Below are 23,924 nucleotides of genomic sequence, written 5' to 3' on the forward strand. Positions count from 1 at the left end.
GTGGTGGTCGGCCACTCGAAATTAAAATTTAATTTGCATTAAAATATTAAAATAGAAAACATGTTGCGGACAAAGGCAAAGAAACAGATAACGTGACCGCTCGTGAATAAATCGAAACTCTCGATTACAATATTGAGAACGCAAAAAGAAGTTAAAGTGGTACAGTGTTCCGTATACGAGACGGACCGAGTCCATCGTGTACCGAGCAAGTGAGAGTAGAAAGTGTAAAGAGATAGGTTTTAGTAGTAAGTCACCTTTCGTTACGTGTAAGTCATGCCGGAAGTCGTTGGTAAAGTGCGCTGAGGTGCAGTGTGGGAGGAGAACGTCGCAAGTCACAGCCACAATGTCGACGCTAAGGAAACAATCAGCTACTGCGTGCCATTCGGGACCGGCCCGGACAAGCACCGAACAAACAGAACTAAGAGATACTAAGATATACGATGCGAATGTCGCCGGGATACCATTGGGTTGCACTATTTGTAAGTACTCCATGGATGCGAGAGTCTGCGGAATAGGTGGTTCTGTATCGACAAATAAACCACAATGTATTACAAGCATGATCCACACTCGTCGCAACGTCTACGTCGCCTACTTCACCGTCTACAGTCGACTACTGTCACCTTGCTTCACTTCAAAACAACACTGAATTTAAAGATTTGTTATTAGAATTATAAGGTGGGATAAAGTTAGATCAGAAAAGTTATGAAGTGAAGCGAGTACGGTTGCGAGTGCAGACGGCGAGTCCACTGATCTTACTGTCGCTGGCAAAACAAGTATTTGGCTCGCGAGACAGACACAGACACACGCGGTAGTCGAAGATCTCATTCTAAGATTGGCGATGGGGACGACACAGGATGACAACACTACTCGAGATGAACAACAAGAAATCATAGTCACAAACGAAGGCGATGGTTACCTAGTAAATGATTCCGATCTGAAATTGGAAATAAAACAAATAAATATCTGGATACGCCCTTCTCGAATGCATGATTATCGCAAACACAAAATAAAATGGATATTTAAGTAATTTGGAATAGAGCTTCGATATTCGGTGATGTGGGTATAATGATTTGTTTGCCAATTCACAGTAAAATTTTAATACAATTTCAAGGGTTAAAATAACATTTCATATTGATCCTGAAATTGAAGATTTCAGAGCGAGTAATAAATGTAAGTATTTGAATTTTGTTTCATACGTTCGAATCTTCAATTTTGGATAAAATGTACAAAGTTTTATAGTAGGTACAAGTTATGGAAGTGAAGATGTAGGTAGTGTAAGAAAAGGTTGAACAAACTCAGGGAAATAAAAGTTAGGAAAAGAAAAACGAAGAGTGAAGACTTTGGGCGACGTCGCTCGACAGCACCAGCGGCACGCTCTACTGTGGCACCAACGCTTATGCACATCGACTATACTGTGAAGCGGGTTACATTAGCTCAGGACGAGCGTATCTCAAAGCATCGTCTTCGGCAGCTCACACGTCATTCTCTCAGCCATAGCTCGCACACACACGGCGCAATGCGGCCCGACATACGCAGCTCGAGCGACTCGCCATCGAACAAAACAAAATGTAAGGCCGACTGCCCGCCCGAGTGACGTGACAGCTCCGTCTGGCGTGACTGATGCATAACACGAGTGTGACATGTCACAGACATTCGGTCCGAGTTATTCTGATGAGAATGGAGAACTTCTTGATTTGTTACGAAATAAAAACATTCAAACTGCCCACAGAACATTTTTAGTGCATCATTTGTGGAAAAGTGGTATGTCGAGCTATGCGTTTATATTCATGTTTAGAGCGCACTAGCGAGATCGTTTCGGTGAGGCATCAACATGCAGGCATGCAGTCCGCCACATGGATGCCATTGCATACATACCTTCGCTCGGTAACGGACTAGCGAGAAGTCACGTGCCAGATTATCGCCGGACGGTCGCGTCAGTCGGCCGGGCGGCGGACTCAAAGAAACGAAATCATAACGAAAGGAGAAATTGCGACTGCTTCAGATCGGAAAGTCCAAGGTCGTATAAAGGTGACTGTACTACCAAAACTGCAATACTGTCGCGTCGTGAGCAGAGAATGCGGGGCGGACGGCGCGGCGTACACGTCGGACGCGGTGGAGAGGCACTTGTGCAGTTTGCGGGTACCTTGCGAGCGCGAGCGCCGCACGGCGCGGCCGCAGCCGCCGCCCGCGCAGCCGCCGCCCGCCGCCGCCGCGCCCGGCCCCTCCATCTACAACACACCCCACTCCCCTCACTGACCTCACTCGCCTCACTCGCCGCCCTCGCCGCCCGCCCAGATCGCGCTCTGGAGCCGGCGAGAGCCCCTACGACATCTGTAACATCGTCACATGGCGGTCGCTGAGGTCCACTTTAGCTATGCCGATTCCGTTTGTCGAACGTCATTGTAAAATATATATTCTACGCCCTACGATAAATAAATGAATATAACCACATAAAGCTGCACACAAAGGGAATACAGTAAATAAATAGAAAGTAGGACCACAAAATGAATATACCGCCACCCGATTACAATACATACAATAAGGTGAGTGACAGAGTGTGTGTGACGTCTGATGTCTACCGGTGGGGACAGAGACGCGGACGAGGCGGTTAGTGACGCGTGTGTGTCGTGTGCCGGTGTCGGAACTTGCATACCTATCCTGGTGGGCACTTGTACGACTCGCTCTGTCGGCTCTTCTTCAACGTTACGTTCGCTTCTGGTGCAAAGTCTCGCTACAAACTCTCCTGGGGAAATGAGACTGGTCAGACAGGTCGCCACGTATGTTTGCGGTTAGTATCGGACGTCGCGTTAGTTCTCCGGCCGCGGCGGCGTCAATGAGCTGATGAAGCTACAAGCGGGGAGGTGCACACTAGAGCCCGACTACTGCAGCTCGTTACGTTAACATCATCTCAAACGGACATCGACAACACAGAGATCTGAACGCCATCTATCGATGCAGAAATAATAACTCATTCGTGTGTAAAATTACCGAATAGATCACCGAATAGTAATTTAAGGCAGTTCGATTCGTCGTCGGAGTAGTCCTTTTCCTTGGGAAAGAAAAATACATCCATTACCTATTCTGTTGGCGCATGTGGGGACTGAGGTCGGGGTAGTACTGCAGTGTACCTCTACACACGTGATCTCATACATAATATAATACGATATGCACCGATTTATATGCTCTATTTAGGTACATAATATTATATTTAAAAATAAATAAGAAGCCAAATATCACAAAAAGCGAAAAGCATGATTAATCGACTTTACACTCTTTATAATAATATTATCATAAACTCTACGGTCACACCTTTTATAAATGCGAGTTAAATATCAATCAGGAGATAGTTAAAATATTTTCAACTGTTAAAAAATTCTAACTACTCACCACCTACGAGTGAAACCTCTATTATATAAAACTGTATCTACAACATTAGTAAACGATATAAAACTCGCCAAACCATTACCATTCCAAACCAATCCCAGAGCAACGGAACTACGCTATGGCACATGAGGGCTAGTGCTACGAGGTACCCGCGTGACGCGTGACGCGTGACGCGTGACGCGTGAGGTGCGGCGGCGCTGCTGATACTTACTGAAGCGCCGCATGAGGTTGCCGGCGAAGGTGGGCGCGGGCGCGGGCGGGCCCGCCTTGCGCCGCAGGTCCTTCACCGCCTCCTGCTTCGTGTACTTTATGTTGGGCACCGACAGGAGTCTCTGCTCCCTCGACGCGTCCTCTTTCCTCTTCGTCTTGGTGCGCGGCGGCCGCAGCGGCTTGCCGTCCTCGTCGAACAGCGGCAGGTTGTCGGGCCGCGTCGCCTTCTCCTCGTCGCCGAGGTCAGAGGGCGAGATCTCGGGCGACGCCTCGCTCTGCTCCTTCTCCTGCCACCGCTCCTGAAGCTCCTTGTGCATCCGGTCGTACACGTCCGACGAGCGCTTCTCCTGCAGCTCTCTATGCATTCTCTCGAAGACGTCCGAGCAGACCCGCAAGGGCGACGACAGTTGGCTGTTGTCTTCTTCTACAATTTTTTCGATAACCTCTTCGCTCTCGGGCGAATCGGCGTTAGATTCGGGCGCCACCGTTTCGGGCGGTCCCGTTTCACAGTAGAATTGTGAGTTGCCCTTTTCGACGCTTTCCTCGCTTTCCACGGGGGCGAAGGCGGCTTTTAACTTGAGGTCGACTTTGGAGAGCTGTCGTTTGAGGTTGAAGGTCTTCCAGGGGGTGGACTTGCGGCGCGAGTCGAGCTTGGGGTCGGGCAAGGCGTCGTCGGGCTCGGGGCTGGCCGGAGACTCCTCCAACTTCGAGGACAGGGAATACATCATTGTTGGGAGCACAGCGCGCTTACTGTTGGGGACTGTAAGGTGGTGTCGCACTTCAGCGACGTCACTGTACCCCCTAGTAACGACCCTTTCGAAATGGAACCATGTTGTACTGTGTATGTTTGTCGAAAGAGCTGTTACACAAGGGCAGACGCGCTACTTAACTTGAATTAGGGTTTGGAGATTTAAGCCAATCAAAATTTTGAATACGGGGACTACGGAAGTGGTATCGTCGAGCTGCTGTCGCTCTCAGCTAAGTCGGTAGGGGTAGAAGAAGAGTCAAGACAGGCCGAGTGTAAGAATGTCTAAATGCCATGCCAGATGTCACTACGGGGTCAAGCCGGGGTCGCCGCTAGCGCTACGAACTGTGAAATCAGATCAAACCAAAAGAAAAAATAATATCAGGATTCGACCAGGGAGACATGGCGGCGCCGAGCTCTCCCTGGTTTTAGCAACTTAAACTGTAAACAAACAAAACCGCAAATAATATATAATGTGAAAAGATTGCCTTCAAAACCGTTACCTGTTGACTTGCTGTGACCGAACAGAATCGTCTAGGCGACGCTACAGTTCAAACCTTATACCTATATCGCTATTTATGTATTTTAATTTATTGTTCAACTACAATTAACATGGTACAGTTTGTGTACTCTACAATTTCATTATTAAGTACCTTAAAATATAAAAGTTTCGGGTAAGTTAGTTCGAGAAACATATTTTTCCGTCAGAAATTGTTTATTAAATGATTGATTAATTTTTATTCACGACGATTGCAATTTTCGGAGCGGAATGGAGTGTTTTAGATTACTTGTACTCAGCTTTTTGTATTCTGACATACCTACTGTCCAAAACTCCAAACCGTGGTAACGCCACTGAGGCGCGCCGTGGCTTGCCGCGCGTCGCGTCGCTGCTGTTACACCGAAGTAAGGAAAGCTCCGTTCGAGCTATCGACATATAGAATCGCTCATCAGAACACAGCATGTGTACCGGACCGAGTGGAGAGTGCCACAGAAGACGTCACTCAGGTAGTGTCTGTCGAGAATGCCGCAGCTAGCTGGACCTATGACCGGTGATGTTACCTGGTCGAGGTCGGGCGAGCGTCCCTCGTAGCGCGGCTGGTGCGGCTGGTGCGGCTGGAGCGGCTGGAGCGGCTGCGGCTGGTCGGGGTGCGGCAGGTAGAGCGCGGCCGCGGGCAGCGCCGCCACCACGCAGCGGCGCCACACGTCCACCACCACCACGCCGCGCTCGCCTCCCCACGCCATTCTGACACCAGCCCACCATACGTCACATTAGGTATATACATACTTATATTCACACATGTTCGAGATGGAGAGGTGTACTCACAGGCCGTACGAGGAGTTGAAGGTGAGCGCGGTGACAGGGTGCGGCGGGCCGTGCTGCAGCGCCACGAGCGCCGCCTGGAAGCCGGGCGCGCGCCGCACGCCGCCCGTGCCCACGCCGCCGCGCACGCGCAGCGCGCTGCCCGCCCACATGCCTGACTGCAAATCGTCGACGAACAGCTTTAAGTGAAGTTTATTCGTATTGTTTGACAGTTATTTTTCTTTCTTTCAATTCGATTGCGATATCCTTTATTCAAATACCTCGTCCATCGTAGTGAAAAGAAAACCATTAGACGTTGGGAATTTAGAACAGTTGCAGTTGCTATCATATTGATGTGCTTTGAATTGCAATTTTTATCACGACGCGAGATGTTTATATCTGCGGTGAAAAACGAAATGTCTTTGTCCCTTATCATCATCACCCAATCGTGTCCCAGTGCGACTCCTTGGAAAGTGGGAATTCATCGATTTTTCCCCCATCGAGAACCTATTTATCCAATGGAAGTGGATGTGACTCGATGAGACAAAAATTTCGATGGATTCCCAACGAGTCAAACTGTTACACGATTGGGTGTGACTCTGTTGGACACCCCCATAAACCCCCATTAAAGTACCATTACATCTTGAATCTCAATTTAACTAAATAATGTAAAAAGGGCCTTACTCTCCGATTCTCCCCCTCGACGCTGTCGGCCGCTCTGCTGAACGAAGCAGAGCGTGTGTTCTCCACTTCGGGAGACGTTTCCTCTTCCACCGCCTCTGCTATTACAGGAACTTCGACTACCTGGAACATTGTGTACATTACTCTTTATTTGACCTTTAGAAACCCTTTGTGGTGAATAAGTTCGTTGTCCATGGGAAGGCCTATGTCCAACAGTGAACAATGGATGTCCACAGGCTGATGATGATGATAAAAAAAACCTCGGCCTCCTAGTTGGGATGTCCGGGGTTCGATCCAGGGCACACCTTTCCGGAGTTACGTGCGTTTTAAGCAATTAAATATCACTTGCTTTAACGGTGAAGAAAAACATCGTGAGGAAATCTGCATGACTTGTTGCGCGTGGATTTGGGTTTCTAATCTCATAGGAACTCTTTGATTTTCTGGGATAAATTAGTCTCCAGATCTTCAACTATATCAATGCAAAAAATCATGCCAATCCGTTGCGCCGTTAAAGCATGATTGAAGGACAAAGCAACAAATAAACACACACTTTCGTATTTATAATACGGGTGTAACAAACCACCGTCCGCGCGCCCGCCGAATGCTTTCCCACTCGCACACTACTAACTGCACTGTTCTACAAACACGTCATCGAGTAGCCGCCTACGCAAGAAGCGGGGATCCGCGAGTATAAAAGAGCGCGCCCGCCAGTCCGAAGATCATTCCGAGCTTAGCGGCCGGTCTTAGAGCGATAGCCACGCAGTCCTCTAAGACCGGTATGGTTAAGGAGTGCGGTAGCTACCTGCAGCCCACTCTGACAACCAGTTGAGGTTACGAACGCGATAGCCACGCAGTCCGTTCTTCCACCTCCAGGTTAGAATCCGACTTTCAGCCTAACGGCTGGCAATGGAGCGATAGCCTAGCAGTCCTCCAAGACCAGTCCGGTTAAAGAGTGCGGTAGCCACCTGCAGCCCACTCTGACAACCCGTTGAGGTGATGAACGCGATAGCCACGCAGTCCGCTCATCCACCTCAATTGAGGGAAAGTCACTGGCGCCAACGTGGGGCCCAACGAAAACACCACAAAGAAGAAAGTCACTTGAATATGGATGCAAATATGCTGTAGGAGCAGCTTTAATGCAGGGGGAGGGTGCAAATGATCATCCTTCCAAATATGCAAGCAGACTACTTACGTCAGCCAAATTCGCACTTTGACAAGACAACCCGTATGAAGTTGCGATTACGCCTGACCCTGGAAAACCTATTGGGAGATATCACACATCAGCAATAGTTAGTTACGACAGACGAGATGAAGAAACGCCTACGCCAGTTGTACGCATTCGACGACGAGGACGTCCAAGGAAGACTCAAGATGTTCCTGGTACTCTTACGGGACGTTAACGAGCACCAGAGGGGGAGACTGTAACAAACCACCGTCCGCGCGCCCGCCGAATGCTTTCCCACTCGCACACTACTAACTGCACTGTTCTACAAACACGTCATCGAGTAGCCGCCTACGCAAGAAGCGGGGATCCGCGAGTATAAAAGAGCGCGCCCGCCAGTCCGAAGATCATTCCGAGCTTAGCGGCCGGTCTTAGAGCGATAGCCACGCAGTCCTCTAAGACCGGTATGGTTAAGGAGTGCGGTAGCTACCTGCAGCCCACTCTGACAACCAGTTGAGGTTACGAACGCGATAGCCACGCAGTCCGTTCTTCCACCTCCAGCTTAGGATCCGATTCTTAGCCTAGCGGCCGGTCTTGGAGCGATAGCCACGCAGTCCTCTAAGACTGGTAGGGTTAAGGAGTGCGGTAGCTACCTGCAGCCCACTCCGACACCCAGTCGAGGCCACGAACGCGATAGCGCCAGCAGTCCGTTCTGCCGCCTCCAGATTAGGTCATTATTCACCAAGTTTATTTTGTTACCTACGTGTATTGTGTAATACTGAATAAGTGGAGAATACAGATTTTGAAGTCAACCCTCGAGTTTCACTGCTACCACCCCTTACACGGGTATAATTATGCCCGCGATTTCGTCCGTCAGGACTACACAAATTTCAAACCCCTATTTTAGCTCCTCAGGGGTTGAATTTTCAAAAAATCCTTAGCGGATGTCTATGTTATAAAGCTATCCGATCCGTCCCGTAGTTTGAGCTGTAAAAATAAAAAATAAAAAATAAAATAAAAATCTTTTTTATTCGTATAAACTTTTACAAGCACTTACGAATAGTCGGATGCATCTACCACTGGTTCGGAATGCCTTGATAGATCTGTGCGTTGATAGATCAGTCAGTTATTCCTTCAATCTGAAGCTGAGACAAAGAAGTGATACTCACATGCGTCTCTGCTTGAACTTCTGTTTTCCTAAATTTGAAGAGTATGACATGGCCGTGCGGCAGCGCCACGCACAGGCGCCGCGACTCCGCGCACAGCGCCGCCTGCTGGATGGCGAGCGGCGCGTCCTCCTCGTAACTACAGCTGCCTCCGCGTCGCTCGAATACTGCAACAGATCACTTTATGATTTTAAGCTTATTTCGTGGTTTAACGACATATTTTAATGTACCTATATAACGGGTACATACCACGATTAATTTTTGTTTTCATTTGTCGATATTTCAACCCAATTGCACGGGTCGTGGTCGTTTTATACATAAAAATAGATCAGTTTATGTTCTTTTACACCATTGTTTTTTAATAACAATAGCCTGCAACAACAGATCAATTATTATATGTTCTTTTACACCATTGTTTAAAAAAATAACAATAGCCAGGTTCCTCCTACACTACCTTTCCTTGTACCGTACCACCGTGCACCGTACCGCAAGACGGTACGGTGGTTCATCAAGGTCTGCAGCCCTAGTCCCTACGTACAGTACGCGGCAGAAAGTAATTTACATCGACCTTTATCACTCATACCCATTTTTTTTAAATAGAGATAGCAAGCAAACGAGCAGGCGGGTTGATGTTAAGTGATTACCGCCGCCCATAAACATTTATCGGCGGTACCAGAGGAACTGCCGATGCGTTGCCGGCCTTTTAGGAATTTGTTGGTCCGCCCCCTTGAATAACCTCATGTTGTAATCTAAAGGGAACACCGCCGAAGGGAGTTGGTTCCACAGATATTTTTTCAGTCATTCCATTAGCTTGAATGCGGCAGTTTGCAGGTTGTTTGGAAGAAAATCCCAGGCTGCGATAATATCGCCGAATTGGATACTTTGTTGTGATATTTGTATTTTTATTATCTGTACTGTTATACGTAAGTAGTGTACAATAAAATAATATTCATTCGAAGTTCGTTGGTAATTATTCCTCCAAGGTATTCGTTGTCAAATGACAGGCCGAATTCATGAGTATGTTTTTAGAAACAAAATCATTTTGTTTGGCCTTGGACACACCTCAGGTAGGCAAACTAGCTTGCCGATGAGAATAAGCAGCGCCTCTAGTAATTTTTTAGCACATTGATTTTATAATAACCCCATAATGAGCAAGTTTATAGTTTCATATCATTGTGCAGAAACACATTCGGCAGAGCGACATCGAGACTGACTTTGTATCTATCGATGACATCGAGAAATGAAAAATATTTGATGAATAAGTAGTAAATTTTTACGTTGTAACAAAATTATATTATAAAAAAGATTATACGTACCCTTAGAACATTTTAATTTGTACAAAATTTGTAATGTGCCCGCACTCGCGTCCCAAAACTTCACACTACCGTCCGCGTGCCTGAAACAGGAGAATTGTCTTTTTTTATTCAGATACAAGATAGCCCTTGACTTACTACTACACTACTTTCTACTACTACAATCCTTGCTAAATAATTGAGACTAGCCTAACACTAGGAAAAGGTATACCCGGTGAGTATAATCTCGCTGTAGGAGCAAGAGGCGGGCGCCCACTCGCCGCCGTTGATGGGCCACAGCTTCTCGCTGAAGCCCGCCGCCTTCTTGTTGGCCTGGCGCCCCACCGAGTAGAACGCCGGGATCTGAAGTGCACATTGACATCACGATAAATAAAACATATTTTGTATTCGATAATAACCACCTCAGAGCAGGGGTGGGAAGTCTAGGGCAAACTTAGCGAGGTGGGGCTTCATCTTCCTTCCTTAGGGACCCCCTTACTGTTTAATTTATTATCAATTTATTATCATTATTTGTTTTTTATTTTAGTTTATTTTGTTTGTTACCTCAGATTGAGGATTGATCTCTAAAGCGTTCATTTCGCTGCAGCGATCAATCCTTAATCTGAGTATAAGTTTATAAGTTAGAATATAAGTTTACATATATAAGTACAATTTAATACGTAGATTATAGTTATTTTTAAGGAGCGCCAGCTCGCCAACAAACTGGCTCACCAGTTTGGCGAGCAAATAATAATGTAAATATTTGGTGTACCTACGCTTGTTATAAATAAAAAAAAAAAAAAAAAATCTCTGGACATGATACGGAGCGCAGCTGCGGTCCTCCGAGACAGAGCATTGCACACATGACTGGGTGCCCTGCGTGCGGCGTGCCCGGCGCCCTGCACGAACGAGGAGCTACCCAACGCTACCGACCGAGTTATCGCGGTTGGGGCTTTTTGGGCTGCCCGTATCTGAGGTGACCGTCGACTCGAGAAGAAGAGTCGATAATAGACATCATTTTCGTAATGATGACGGAGACGTCAGAAGCGTAGGTCGAAAAAGACTTGTTTAAATAATAGGTACGTCAGTCATCTTAGGTTTCAAATTGGTCATTTTCGCAATCAGCATTCCGAAACTGATGTGCGTTTTAAGCAATTACTATCGCTTACTTTAACGGTGAAGGGAAACAGTTGTGAGGAAACCTGCATGCCTAAGAGTTCCCATAATGTTCTAAAGGTGTGATGTCTGCCAATCTGTTCTGAGCCAGCGTGGCAAATCCTCCTCATTTTGAGATGAGACTCTGTAGATAGTGATGAGTTGTTCATGATGATGATGATGATGATGATGATACCGGAAACCCTCCAAAATGTTTCCCATATACCTAGCTTTTGCCGATTATTTTCAAGGTTTTTTGTGCACTGTTACAACGAACGAAATTGCCGTTTTGTTCTGTTATTCATACTTTCCAATCAAACAAGGAGTGTTGTGAATCTCACCAGATCCGAGGGACAGTCGGCGAAGTAGCAGCAGCACGTGACGGCCGACTCGTGGATGTCCATGGGGTAGGGGTTCTCGAAGCACGGGTAGCCGGCCGACTGCAGGTCGATCACCACCAGGTCGTTCTGCAGCAGCACCACGATGGCGTACGGCTCCTGGTAGTCTGGAACGTGAACCAGCATATATAGTCGCTGCCATGGTAGACTCGCTTAGGCCTTAAGGACATGGAATGTCCCATAAGAAAGCTCAGGGAACCCAGCGGGCGGTATAGAGAGAGCTATGCGTGGAGTTTCTCTACGTGATCAAATCAGAAATGAAGAGATTCGTAGGAGAACCAGAGTATTTAACATAGCTCAGTGGGTGACGAAGCTGAAGTGGCAATGGGCACTTAATTGAAAAACCGATAGACATTGGGGTGCCAAGGTGCTGGAATGGCGACATCGTACCGGGAAACGCAGCGATGGATATGGAATATAACATACTTCTCGTTTTAATCATTCAGTTAAAAATGAAGTATGGGTAAAGTAAAAGAGTTTGATACATGAAATTAGGATCTCTGTAAAACCTACAAGTTTCCAAACTTAGCTGTACTGTGAGCTGATCACTACGCTTAGTATAAGATTCTACGTCTCGCCAACGTTGATAGTATTTGAAAGTCGAAACACAATAACGTCAAAGTAAAATGGATCGTAAGACTCTTGAATTGAAGTCAAAAATTCTATACCACTGATTTTAATTTCACAACGTTTCCACTTGGAGCGCTAGCTGTAGATGTGTAGACAAACTTAAGCTTTAAAACAAGGTAGGGTAAGATCCAGTTTACTACAACGCTGAACTGTTTTGACACTCGAATACTATCAACGTTGGTGAGACGTAAAATCTCGTACTAAGCATAGTTAGTTTTTACTTTTATATGAGTTCTAGGCAAACGCTCTCCACCTTGGGCTGTATCATCACTTGCCCGCAGGTCTTATTGCCGTCAAGCGCTAGTCTATGAATTAAAAAAAATACTAGATGATGCCTCCGACTTGCCCGGAATAAAAAATACCCTATGCCCGTCTCTAATATGCAAGCTATACCTGTATCCGTCAAAATCACTTAAAGGCTACACGGATGGGCCGTGAAAACATTAACAGACAGACGGAACATTTTTTCTCAATATTTCTAATACGAACCACTAGTGTGGAATGCCTTTCTGGTTTCCCTGTTTCCTGCCACGTATAACCTAAATATCTTCAAAACAAGAGTGAACAGGCATCTTCTAGGCAAGCGTGCTCCAATCAATGCTTTTTATAATATTATCATGGATATGGGTTTATAGGAGTATGCTGATTACAAGGAATAGAACTTGGTTAAGCTAGAAGAAGACGAAAGAGTAGTAAGTATGCAAGTGCTTTTACAACAAACCGGCGGCGTGCGGGCTCTCGCAGAGCGTGACGAAGTCCACGACGGCGTGCTCCATCTCCAGCACCGTGGTGCTCTTGCCGTTCAGCACCGTGATGCTGTGCGAGCGCCCCGCCTTGTCCGACGGCAGCCCGCCCGAGAAGATCACCAGGCTCTCTCTGGAACACAACCACCACAGCATCACCCGAGGGAAGAGAGGGAAGATCACAGTGCAACCTACGTCCATCCTCTGGATCTCCCGTAATTTCAGACAACCCACCAAACAAGCGACTATGTGCAAAAATATATTGACGACTTTCAAAAACCCTTTCTTAGCGGATGCTTACGTCATAATAGCTATACTGCATGCTAAATTTCAGCCCGATCCGTCCAGTAGAGTGAGCTGTGCGTTGATAGATCAGTCAGTCAGTCACCTTTTCCTTTTATATATTTAGATACGGAATCCAATAAAAGGCAAGTGATCTACGGTCTCACTGTTGCTGTGTAGGACTTTGAAGGTGACATACTTGAACTAAGCTGTGGCATGACAACAGTACGTTAAGCTTCTCACTTCTAAATGCAGGTAACCAAATAATCCAACTCACCCTGTTCTGGCCGTTTTCCATTCTAATCTGAGTATAGGTTTGCAAGGTTCAGGTTTCCCATCTTTGTTTGCTTTTGCTGAAAAAGGAAAATACAGGCGCTAAATATCGATACAAGATTACATTTTTTAGGTTGTCTGAGGGTTTCTCGAAAAGAAATACCGATTCTAGATTCAAATTGGTATTTTTTTCAAAGGTTTTATGAGAGTGAGCTGACGTGGACTCCAAAGATTATTTACATTTACAGATATTGGGAAGGTCTGTGATCTTCAAATACCGTATGCTGTATGCTCTTCTAACACCGATACTTTTCTTCAGGTACTACAGTCATAGTAAACTGGTAATGGTTTTCATGTGGAATGGCTCGCATGTCCTATGCCAGTGATATGAATTTGAGAACGGATATTCTGAAACGGAGGTGACGTACCGTGAGGGTACGAGAGTGACATGGGCCGCGGCGAGCGCATGCTCCACGTGGCCAGCGCGCCGTCCACGTGCGCCGTCATGAGCTTGCCGTCGTGCTGCCACGCCGCCGCGCGCACCGCCTCGCCCAGGCCGCCCGTGCCCAGGCAGCCGCGCCATTCCGCCGCGCGCGCGCGCAGGTCCCAAACGATGACCAGGCCAGACTCGAACGCGATTACTAACTGAGAATAATCCAGGTATATTGTATTCATTGCTTAATTGATTCACTTCATTTATTAATTATTCGTAACATCGATATCTCAAAATTAACTATTTAAAAAGATGATCTATCACTTATAAAATTTTGGCGGTGAAATAATTGTAGATGGTCTCTTTATTTCCTTGAAACATGCAGACAATACCAGTATCCGTAGAAAATATACCTATTATCTAACAAGCTGATGCCTGCGACTACGTCCGTGTGGATTTACATTTTTCTAAATCCCGTTCCGGGATAAAAAGTAGCCTATGTGTTAATCCAGGGTATAATCTATCTCCATTTCAAATTTCATCCAAATCCGTTCGGCTGTTTTTGCGTGAGTGAGTAACAAACATCCAAACATCCACACTTTCACATTTATAATATTACTAGCTTATGCTCGCGACTTCGTCCGCGTGGACTACAAAATTTCAAACCCCTATTTCACCCCCTTAGGAGTTGAATTTTCAAAAATCCTTTCTTAGCGGATGCCTACGTCATAATAGCTATCTGCATGCCAAATTTCAGCCCGATCCGTCCAGTAGTTTGAGCTGTGCGTTGATAGATCAGTCAGTCATTCAGTCAGTCAGTCAGTCAGTCAGTCAGTCAGTCACCTTTTCCTTTTATATATATAGATTAGTAGAATGACAATAATAGTAGAGTAGAACTTGTCATCTCTATTTGAAATGTATTGTTATTAAAAGAAACGCAAAGGATGAAATGTTGCCATAAGTGTATCCTATCTCTGAGTGCCATTAGGCACTTCGAGCAAGTACTCTACTACTAAGAGAAATAAAACAATGATCCCAACCTTACTGGCGTCCAGTGGGTTGTCGCTTACTTCGACCACAGCGCCCGGGTGGTTCGGCCTCGTGCTGTAACAAGCGAACAGCTATATTTAAAATAAATACATTATTTTATGACCACCATCAGAGCAGCCAACATAGCTATCTCTTTTATTTGCAATTTTTAACCGACTTCAAAAAAAGGAGGAGGTTCTCAATTCGCCGGAATTTTTTTTTTTTTTTTTTTTTTTTTATTTTTTATGTATGTTCCCCGATTACTCGAAGACGCCTGGACCGATTTTGAAAATTCTTTTTTTGTTTGAAAGGGTATACTTCAAAGTTGGTCCCATTTAAATTTGGTGAAGATCTGATGAACATCTTCGAACATAGATACTGGAACTCCTCAACGGATACGAGTAAATTGCTCGCGATCAGTGTAATAGCTTAGTAAACAGTAGATTTTTAACCAGTCATAGCATAATTCCATGGGGCCACTAAAAATTGTGAAATAAAATTTTTTTACAAAAAAAATAAAAACCGACTTCGATACACAAACACTAAAAATTGAAAAATAATTTAATTTATTACCGAATATATTATGTATACAAGAGTTAATATAGTTCCATAATAATATTTTTGGGGTCGGTGCCAATGAGGTGCCATTGTGTAGTCTCATAAAAATATGAAGTCTAGACGATTCGCGCAGCTAAAGCTAATTGGCACCGGCACCAAAAAGTATTATTATGGAACTATATTAACTCTTGTATACATAATATATTCGGTAATAAATTAAATTATTTTTCAATTTTTAGTGTTTGTGTATCGAAGTCGGTTTTTATTTTTTTTGTAAAAAAATTTTTTTACATCGATATAAAAGTAAAAAAGGTAGGGTGAAATTAAATATCCTTGTGTTACTCCACCATAAAATTGTATACTTTTGTTTCTCTCATGCTTTTAATTTAATAGCATACAAATAATCATCTTGGTTAATTTTGATAAGTTGTAAGAAAGTAAATATAATCGATCAAGTGCAAGTCGGACTCGCAAACGAATGGTTCCGTACCATCGTACAAGAAATTAATTACACTTTTTAATTTTGTGATGTAACCACAAAAGCACGATTTTCGGATTTTTCCCTTTACTTGTGTTATATACATTACTACCGGCAAAATTTCATGATTCCAGGTCAACGGGAAGTAACCTAGTATAAGTTAGTCTAAAGACTGACATACATAAATGTAAAAGCCTGTTAATAAAAGATTTAAAAAAAAAAAGTTAGTCTAGTAGAAGTATAGGTTATGATTCCCTTGATGGGTCTTTACAGACACGACAGATAGACAGACAGACAAAGAAGTAATCCTATAAGAGTTCCTTTTTTTCTCTGGAGACACGGAACCCTAAAACTGGATAAACATGCTCAGTGAGAGGAAAATATGAGTTAATAGGTATTTCGCACGTCTTCGAGCAGAAAATTGGATAAGTACTTTCGAAATGCGATCCAGTGACTTTGCTGTTTTCTTTTCTTTGGGAAATTTTTAGCTGTTCCATAATAATTGAGTCTTCTTGCGATGTCTTCCCATGCCATGTTTATATTATATATCCACCATTAAATTATAGCATATATTTAATTGTGGCTGTCGATTTGCAATTAGAGCTTCTTATCGGAATTTATTAACGTCCGGGTTCCTTCCAGGTTAGCCCGCTTCCATCTTTGAGAGTGCAGTCGAAAGCTTAGCCAATGAACAATAATTGACTTCAAATCACACCTGATGCTAAGTGAACACAAACAGCTGTATAAATGGCGTGGGAAAACAAAAAGCTGGAGGGCATGCTAATGGCATAGGTATACCTTGCTATATCTTTGCATTGCGTAGGTGTAAGAAGAGCGAATTGTTTAGGACGTGTTGGTATAATGTCGACTACGTAGGAGTGCCGACATTAGTAAAGATGCTTTGTGGAATACTAAAATTAGGTCATATTTAAAATTTTCTAGCGGTGATGTTATTTTTTTATTTTTTTTTTATTTTTTTTATATCTAATTAGAACGGCAGTGCCACTTACACTAACTAGATGATTAATAATAAATTTAAATACAAATAAAGGTACAAGAAAAAAGACATAAAATACAAAACGATAAAAGATCAAAAAATTTTGAATATGTACGCTGAGAACATTGAATGACATATTCATGTACTTCAGTAACTCCCGAACCAGTATAATTATAGACCCATCATTAAATGGGTCCCATTGAGCATTATTGTCCAAAAGCGCGTTGAACGATGCTAATGAACGGGGTATAGGTGACATAGATCTAGCAACAGTGCGATGATGTGGGACCACGAAAAGTTTATTTTTTCGTGGACGAAGATTACTGTTGGATTCAGGGACACGTATGCGACACAGTTGGTTATGTCCGCTCGAAACACACATCGCCGCACACATCTATAACTTTTCAAAGTTATGTCATATACCTACCTATAATATGCGTTTTAAGCAATTGGGTATTATTTTTTATTACTTTATTATAAACTAGTATAAAAATAATGACGTAAACTGAAAAAACTAATTGAATCGATCAAATAACAAAAAAGTTATAAGCATTTAAATATTTCTGAATAGACAGAGATAGCGATATAGCATTTTGACGTCACACCTTACTAATGCCATAGTAGCTTCGTGCGGTTTCATAATCAAAATTTCAAAATTTCAAATTTTCGTTTTGCGAGAAAGGGATAGAAGACCCACTCCAAAATTAAAATGCCTGTTTTGTAAATCTTTGTTGGATTTTAATATTTTTCTCAGCGTAGGTCGATCGCCAAGCTTAGGCAGTTACTTAGCATATAAGTCGGCCCACATCCGTTCGGTACCTTCATTTCGCACATTGTTTTGATTACGGAACTTTTGAGTCCACCAATCACAACAAAGCGTTCACCAATCACAACATTATACGATTTTGTTTTCATGCAAAACCTTGTATACTTATACGTACTCTTGAGGTTGAATTCTCTGTGGGCCATAGATAACAGAATATTAAATTTCTACTCAGTGGCTATGGCCAAACCCTTCTCCTTCTGAGCGGAGACCAGTGCTCAGTACTGAGCCATGGGTTAGGATAATGATTGGTTTTAAACTTTCAGTACCAATTAACTGTAAAACATTAATTTATGTATGAACTTTGACTATTTGACTATGTTTAAATAGCCCAGAAAGGATTATTGTATGCTAAAACTCTCAGTCCAATATAAGCAGAATTACCTGTAGCGCGCTAATCCCATAACACAAGTTGAAGCATGAATTACTTAGTATCCATTAACTATCGTTTCAGTGCAGGTAGTTAGCGCTGAGGACTTGGACGAATAGGATGCGCGTCAGAAACGACGCGCAATGAGCGACAAAATAAAGATCGCTAGCCTCACGGTTCGCTTTGCGTCGTTGCAAAGGACCTTGAGGATTTTGGCCTATCTAGTAGTCGGCCATTTTTTTTTCTTCAAAATAGCAGCCACAAATAAAGCCAATAGCTGGCATCAGTACAAACGAGTATTGTATGAGGCAAAGTTTTCCGAAGCGTCAAGCTACCGATATACAAGCTATCGAAGTTATACTGGTGGCGTCGTCACTACAACATTTAACCATTACTATTAGTAGTAGTATTATTTAGCTATCGAAAAAAACAGATTTTATACGTGGCCGCTATCCTTACTAATATTATAAATGCGAAAGTGTGTCTGTCTGTCTGTTTACTAGCTTTTCAAGGCCCAACAATTTTAACCATTTTTGATAAAATTTGGTACTTACAGAGTTAGCTTACATCCTGAGGAAGGACATAAGCTACTTTTTATCCCGGAAAGGTAAAGAGTTCCCACGGGATTTTTACAAAACCTAAATCCATGCGGACGAAATCGCGGGCAGTTTGAAATAAAAAGAAAATGGCAGACTACTAGGTAGGACAGGCTCTATCCATACTATCCATACTAATATTATAAATGCGAAAGTGTGTCTGTCTGTCTGTCTGCTAGCTTTTCACGGCCCAACCGTTCAACCGATTTTGAAGAAACTTGGTACAGAGGTAGCTTGCAACCCGGGGAAGGACGTAGGCTACTTTTATCCCGGAAAATTTAGAGTTCCCACAGGATTTTTAAAACCTAAATCCACGCGTACGAAGTCGCGGGCATCATATTGAAACCTCTTTGTTTCTAGTGGACTTAAGGTCTGACTGTCTGAAGTAGCAATGCACGGTACCTACGCGCCCTACGCAGTTTGAACGCCTTTACGATTCTCTGAACAAGGTATAGTCGTATTTGGACACGTTGTCATCGCGCATTGTTTGACCAAGCCTTAGGTAATCCGATGAGATGAAAAGGAAGGGGGGGGAAAGGGGTGTAGAGGGCGCCTACCGGAAGCTGCCGGAGAAGTAATTCAATATCCGCGCGTTGTTCCGGCTTTTATTCAGCTTACTACATTTGCTTAGTTTATTTTTGCCTGAGCGAGTTTGTGGCTTCGCCGTGCTTTACAATTTATGAATTATAGAGAGAGCCAAAGCGTGCCAGATCTTCGTTATTTTATAAAAGCATAAAAGCTGAAAGTTTCTCTGTGTATTGTCCCCAACACTGGGAGGAACGTTTGTTTGGATGTTTGTTTGGATCATGTGGCTTTGGGAGATAAAAGGTAATAAAGGTGTGAGAGGAAATGCGTTCAATCGACCAATCAGATTCAAAATAGATGACGTGAAAAAAATTTCACAATATCAATTTAAAAAAATCGGATTGGTTTACTGTTAACATCTCCTCTCTGCTCCGCTTTAGTGGATACGGGGCTTAACACTGCGTCGCGTGGAAATCCCTACTTACAAGACACCTATGTCCAGCAGTGGACGTCTACCGATTGACGATCATGATGAAATTATTAAATGTTTTGTTTAATTAGTGCAAAGGGGTTGAGGAGAGGGCAGAAGAGGGCAGCAACAAGTGGCGCCGGCTGGCTGCGGCCGCGGCGACGACGGCGCAGGGTGACCATGGCTTGTCCCTTTACTCGACAGCGCAACACCAAACAGACAAATAGTAGCCGGCAGGAAATATCACACCAATAATAGGCTTCTAAGTTTAGAAAGAGATTTCGGCTTCGCAAAGCGTTGTCTCTGTCACTCATACCTATGTGACGTTTTTGTCTCGTCTATTGGTTTTTCAATCTCCTCATCTCTGATTTGATCACGTAGAGAAACGTACATTTTTACACGACTGATCTAAAAAGGAGGGCAATGTTTTCAGAGTTTATGACGTATGTATGTGAATTTCTTATTTCCACCATAACTTCTAATTAATGCCAGAACAGATTTGGACGTATGGGGTATCGTTAGAATCCTTACATCAAGTCACACTGGTTATAAAAGTTTTGAAAATAATTCAGTATGACAGGGCAGGGTACCCATTTTTTTTAATTATTATTAGCTACTACGAAAATTTCAAACCCCTATTTCACCCCCTTAGGGGTTGAATTTTCAAAAACCCTTCCTTAGCGGATGCCTACGTCGTAAAAGCTATCTGCATGCCAAATTTCAGCCCGATCCGTCCAGTAGTTTGAGCTGTGCGTTGATAGATCAGTCAGTCAGTCAGTCAGTCAGTCACCTTTTCCTTTTATATATTACGATGAATTATTCCGTACTTGTATGAACATGGTTACCTTACTCGGATATCTATTGACGCGGCGCGCGGCGTGGTCGACACAGGGTCGGAGGTCGCGAGCTTATGTCACTAACATGACGCCCATGACAGCCCTCTTAGAATATCTTTTATTTATTTTCACCGGGCATTTTTAGGGTTCCGTAGTCAACGAGGAACCTTTTATAGTTTCACCTTGCCGCACGCACAGCTCAAACTACAGGACGGATCGGGCTTGGCATGCAGATAGCTATTATAACGTAGACATCCGCAAAGAAGGGATTTTTGAAAATTCAACCCCTAAGGAGGTGAAATAGGGGTTTGAAATTTGTGTAGTCCACGCGGACAAAGTCGCGAAAATAAGCTAGTTTAGTATATTAATATAACATTTTAATACACTGGTGTTCTGCATTCAATTCTAGTCCCTAGGGACACCACAAACACCGCGGCGGCGGCGGTTTAGTTTGGTCCGGTAAAGCCTCCCTTTATTCAATAAACACTGTGGGGTTAATTGCATATTCTCGTCCCGCGGCTCGCCTCGCCGTCGCCATTGAGACTCAAATACAGACCAAACTTCGTTATAACAAGCCCTCCGGCGATCATCAAATGCGTAGACGATTCAAAAAACAGGAACAAGGACCCCGCATTGCGTTTTAACGAGTTTCCGGAAGATTTTTTTCATGCTAAATCCATGTTGTTTCTATGCTTGGAAGATAAATCTGTCTCTCAAGCTTTTGTCGTTTATTCTTTTTTATTTACTTCCCTGAGACGCAATACATTATGACATTACTAGGGCCTCAGGAGCCGCAAGGAAAGTTATTCCAAAGTTTGTTATTTACAATTTTTATGATAGTATATTTTTACTTACACTCCGAGACTAAATATTTTGAACAAACTATAACTGTAAAGTGCTCGAATCCTGCCAGTTCATACCAGGTCGAAAGGTAACCTCCAGAGATAAAATCTCTGGAGGTAACCTTCGACCAAAGTCTCCAAACAGTGCGTGTTGCCAGTGCAAACATATTGCCTATGGATCCGACACATGTTCGCTAACTATGGGTTTCATTAGAAAGCTCAGCTCAAAGTCACTCAGCGGGCGATGGAGAGAGCTATGCTTGGAATGACTATACGTGATCAAATCACAAATAATGAGATCCGCAGGAGAACAGAGGAACCGACAGCTCAACGAAGAATTCATTCAAGCAATCACGCTGCCACAATTCAGAAGAAAAATTCACTAGACGTCCGCCTTCCAATCGGAGGTCGGGGGTTCGATCCCGGGCACGCACCTCTTACTTTTCGGAGTTATATGCGTTTTTAAGTAATTAAAATATCACTTGCTTTAACGGTGAGGAAAACATCGTGATGAAACCTGCATGCATGAGAGTTCTCCATAATGTTCTCAAAAGTGTGTGAAGTGTGCCAATCTGCACTTGACCAGCGTGGTAGACTATGGCTAAAACCCTTCTCACTCTGAGAGGAGACCTGTGCTCTGTAGTGAGCCGGTGATGGGGTGATCATGATGATGATGATGAACTATTGCGCTGAAAAAAGTGTGGTTATTAAAGCAAATTGTACCAAAAGTAATGAAACAAAATATATTATTTGTTTACGCCATTGACAATCGGCTCGGACCCGAAGTGAAATCGCTTTATATTCATAGACGCTCGTAGTTCGGACCTCTGTAATGGAAATATATTGTAAATGGCCGATGTGACCCGTGTTGTTGTCTAGCTGGTAGCTATTGTTATACGTGGTTATACCGTGCGATGTAAATTGAGATTAATTTCCATGTGTTATCCATTCGCCTAGAGTAACCGACATAGCTCAACGGCATCAGCAATGGGCAAGGCATATATTATTTCGTACGACCGATAGACGTTGGGACTTGGACGTCCCAAGGTGCTGAAATGGCGACCTCGCACCGGAAGACACAGTGTTGGAAGACCCCCCACTAGGTGGACGGATGACATCAGACGAGTCGCAGGGAGCCGCTGGATGGCGGCGGCGCAAGAGCGTGGCGTGTGGAAGTCCCTGCAAGAGACCTGTGTCCAGCAGTAGACGTCTATCGGTTGATGATGATGACTAATAAAAGTTGGTATCAACTCTTCATAGCAATGCTGGTCGAGGTGGCAATCGGGGTATGAGGCGGGGGGACGCCCCGCACACCCGCACGTCACCCGCGCACCTCGACTTGTCACGTACATTTCTTCTAAGAGGATTTTAGCGCGGTTTGCAAAAAAGTTCAAGCTAACGGGGTAGCTAGCGGAGGCGAGCGAGTCAAATCGAAAATGAAAATATGACATGATTTACATAAAATAATATGTTGCATTTCAATATGAATATTTGCTTAATAACTCTGTTTACGGAATAACGAAATGAATTGTTTGCCAGTTGAATGTAAATGATTCGCGAGTCATATTAAGCTTTCATCAAATAGTTAATTAGTGCAGCTGCATGCTGCAGTTATTAGCAGAATATTCGGTTTTCTACCGCCACTGCATATAATTGTGTTATATCGCTGCATAAATAATTTACACTATGTTTGAAGAGAATTAGTATTTTTTCCTATATTATTGGAACACATAAGTACATTTACAATGTTACTTAGCTATTAAAGGTGGCCATCGTAGTGAAAAGATTAGTCAGCTTCCAGGGACGCCGGGTGCTTGTGATCGGTATATAACTAAGCATCACGCGGGGAGGCTCTTTTCATGTCCCCCGATGAGGAGCTATCGCGGCTGCCCGTATTTGAGATGACCGTCGACTCGAGAAGAAGAAGAAGACTTAGCTGTTTATTCCTAGTTGTACATAGACCTATTAAGTGTTCACTTATTTACATTATCTATCTACTTCTGTGCGGGAGTTAGTAGGTTAGTATAAGTAATTAAATTAAGGGCCTGTTTCACAACCGCCAGATAAATTCTATCCATCGGATACACTTGACATTTTGACAAATTCTCCAGAGCTTACAGCTTAACTCTAGATTGTTGGATTTATAAAGGAATTTTTATATGTCTGGCGAGCAGAGCAGGTGGTTATTTCCAGCACCAGAGGAACGAAACTAAAATCATAGGCAATTCTCAATTCATTTGGTAAATTTAAGTAGAGCTCTTAACGAAAGACACTAAAATATACCCCTCATAAAATATGCTCGAAATAATTATTTCACGGATTTTATATTTTCCCAACAAAACTCACATAAAAGCCATTTGCAAGCGTAAAAGGTAGGATAGCCCGTTAAGCAAATTTACCGTTCATTTATATTGCAATTAGTGAAAAATTGGGAGCCATTTTGGCGAGAATTATAGCCTCGTCAGGCGTCACTTTGTTAACCTGAAGAGTCGTCCTGTATGAATTAGCGTGGCACTGCAGTACAGTATAGTAGGTATTCATTTGATT

At 43.7% G+C, this 23,924-nt stretch overlaps 1 protein-coding gene across 9 annotated transcripts in view; it reads right to left on the reverse strand.

Moving 5' to 3' along the window:
• Tomosyn (syntaxin-binding protein tomosyn) overlaps nucleotides 1–23,924 on the reverse strand; it is a 276,177-nt gene that overhangs the window by 14,733 nt on the left and 237,520 nt on the right. For 2 of the 9 annotated variants that reach the window (XM_069501902.1, XM_069501900.1), the window contains exons 5-17: nucleotides 14,895–14,958; nucleotides 13,850–14,066; nucleotides 13,426–13,501; nucleotides 12,845–12,999; nucleotides 11,437–11,600; nucleotides 10,173–10,303; nucleotides 9,965–10,044; nucleotides 8,652–8,815; nucleotides 6,324–6,443; nucleotides 5,664–5,818; nucleotides 5,399–5,582; nucleotides 3,596–4,298; nucleotides 2,653–2,743 (exon numbers count right to left, since the gene is read on the reverse strand). In XM_069501902.1, coding sequence (XP_069358003.1) covers nucleotides 2,653–2,743; nucleotides 3,596–4,298; nucleotides 5,399–5,582; nucleotides 5,664–5,818; nucleotides 6,324–6,443; nucleotides 8,652–8,815; nucleotides 9,965–10,044; nucleotides 10,173–10,303; nucleotides 11,437–11,600; nucleotides 12,845–12,999; nucleotides 13,426–13,501; nucleotides 13,850–14,066; nucleotides 14,895–14,958 — 2,304 coding nt within the window. Of the gene's footprint in view, nucleotides 1–2,143; nucleotides 2,229–2,652; nucleotides 2,744–2,988; nucleotides 3,050–3,594; nucleotides 4,299–5,398; nucleotides 5,583–5,663; nucleotides 5,819–6,323; nucleotides 6,444–8,651; nucleotides 8,816–9,964; nucleotides 10,045–10,172; nucleotides 10,304–11,436; nucleotides 11,601–12,844; nucleotides 13,000–13,425; nucleotides 13,502–13,849; nucleotides 14,067–14,894; nucleotides 14,959–23,924 lie in introns of all 9 variants that reach the window. The other 7 variants (XM_069501906.1, XM_069501905.1, XM_069501904.1 and 4 more) reach the window with 5 other exon arrangements.

Source organism: Maniola hyperantus, chromosome 11 (assembly GCF_902806685.2).
Source record: "Maniola hyperantus chromosome 11, iAphHyp1.2, whole genome shotgun sequence".
Taxonomy (NCBI): Eukaryota; Metazoa; Arthropoda; class Insecta; order Lepidoptera; family Nymphalidae; genus Maniola; species Maniola hyperantus.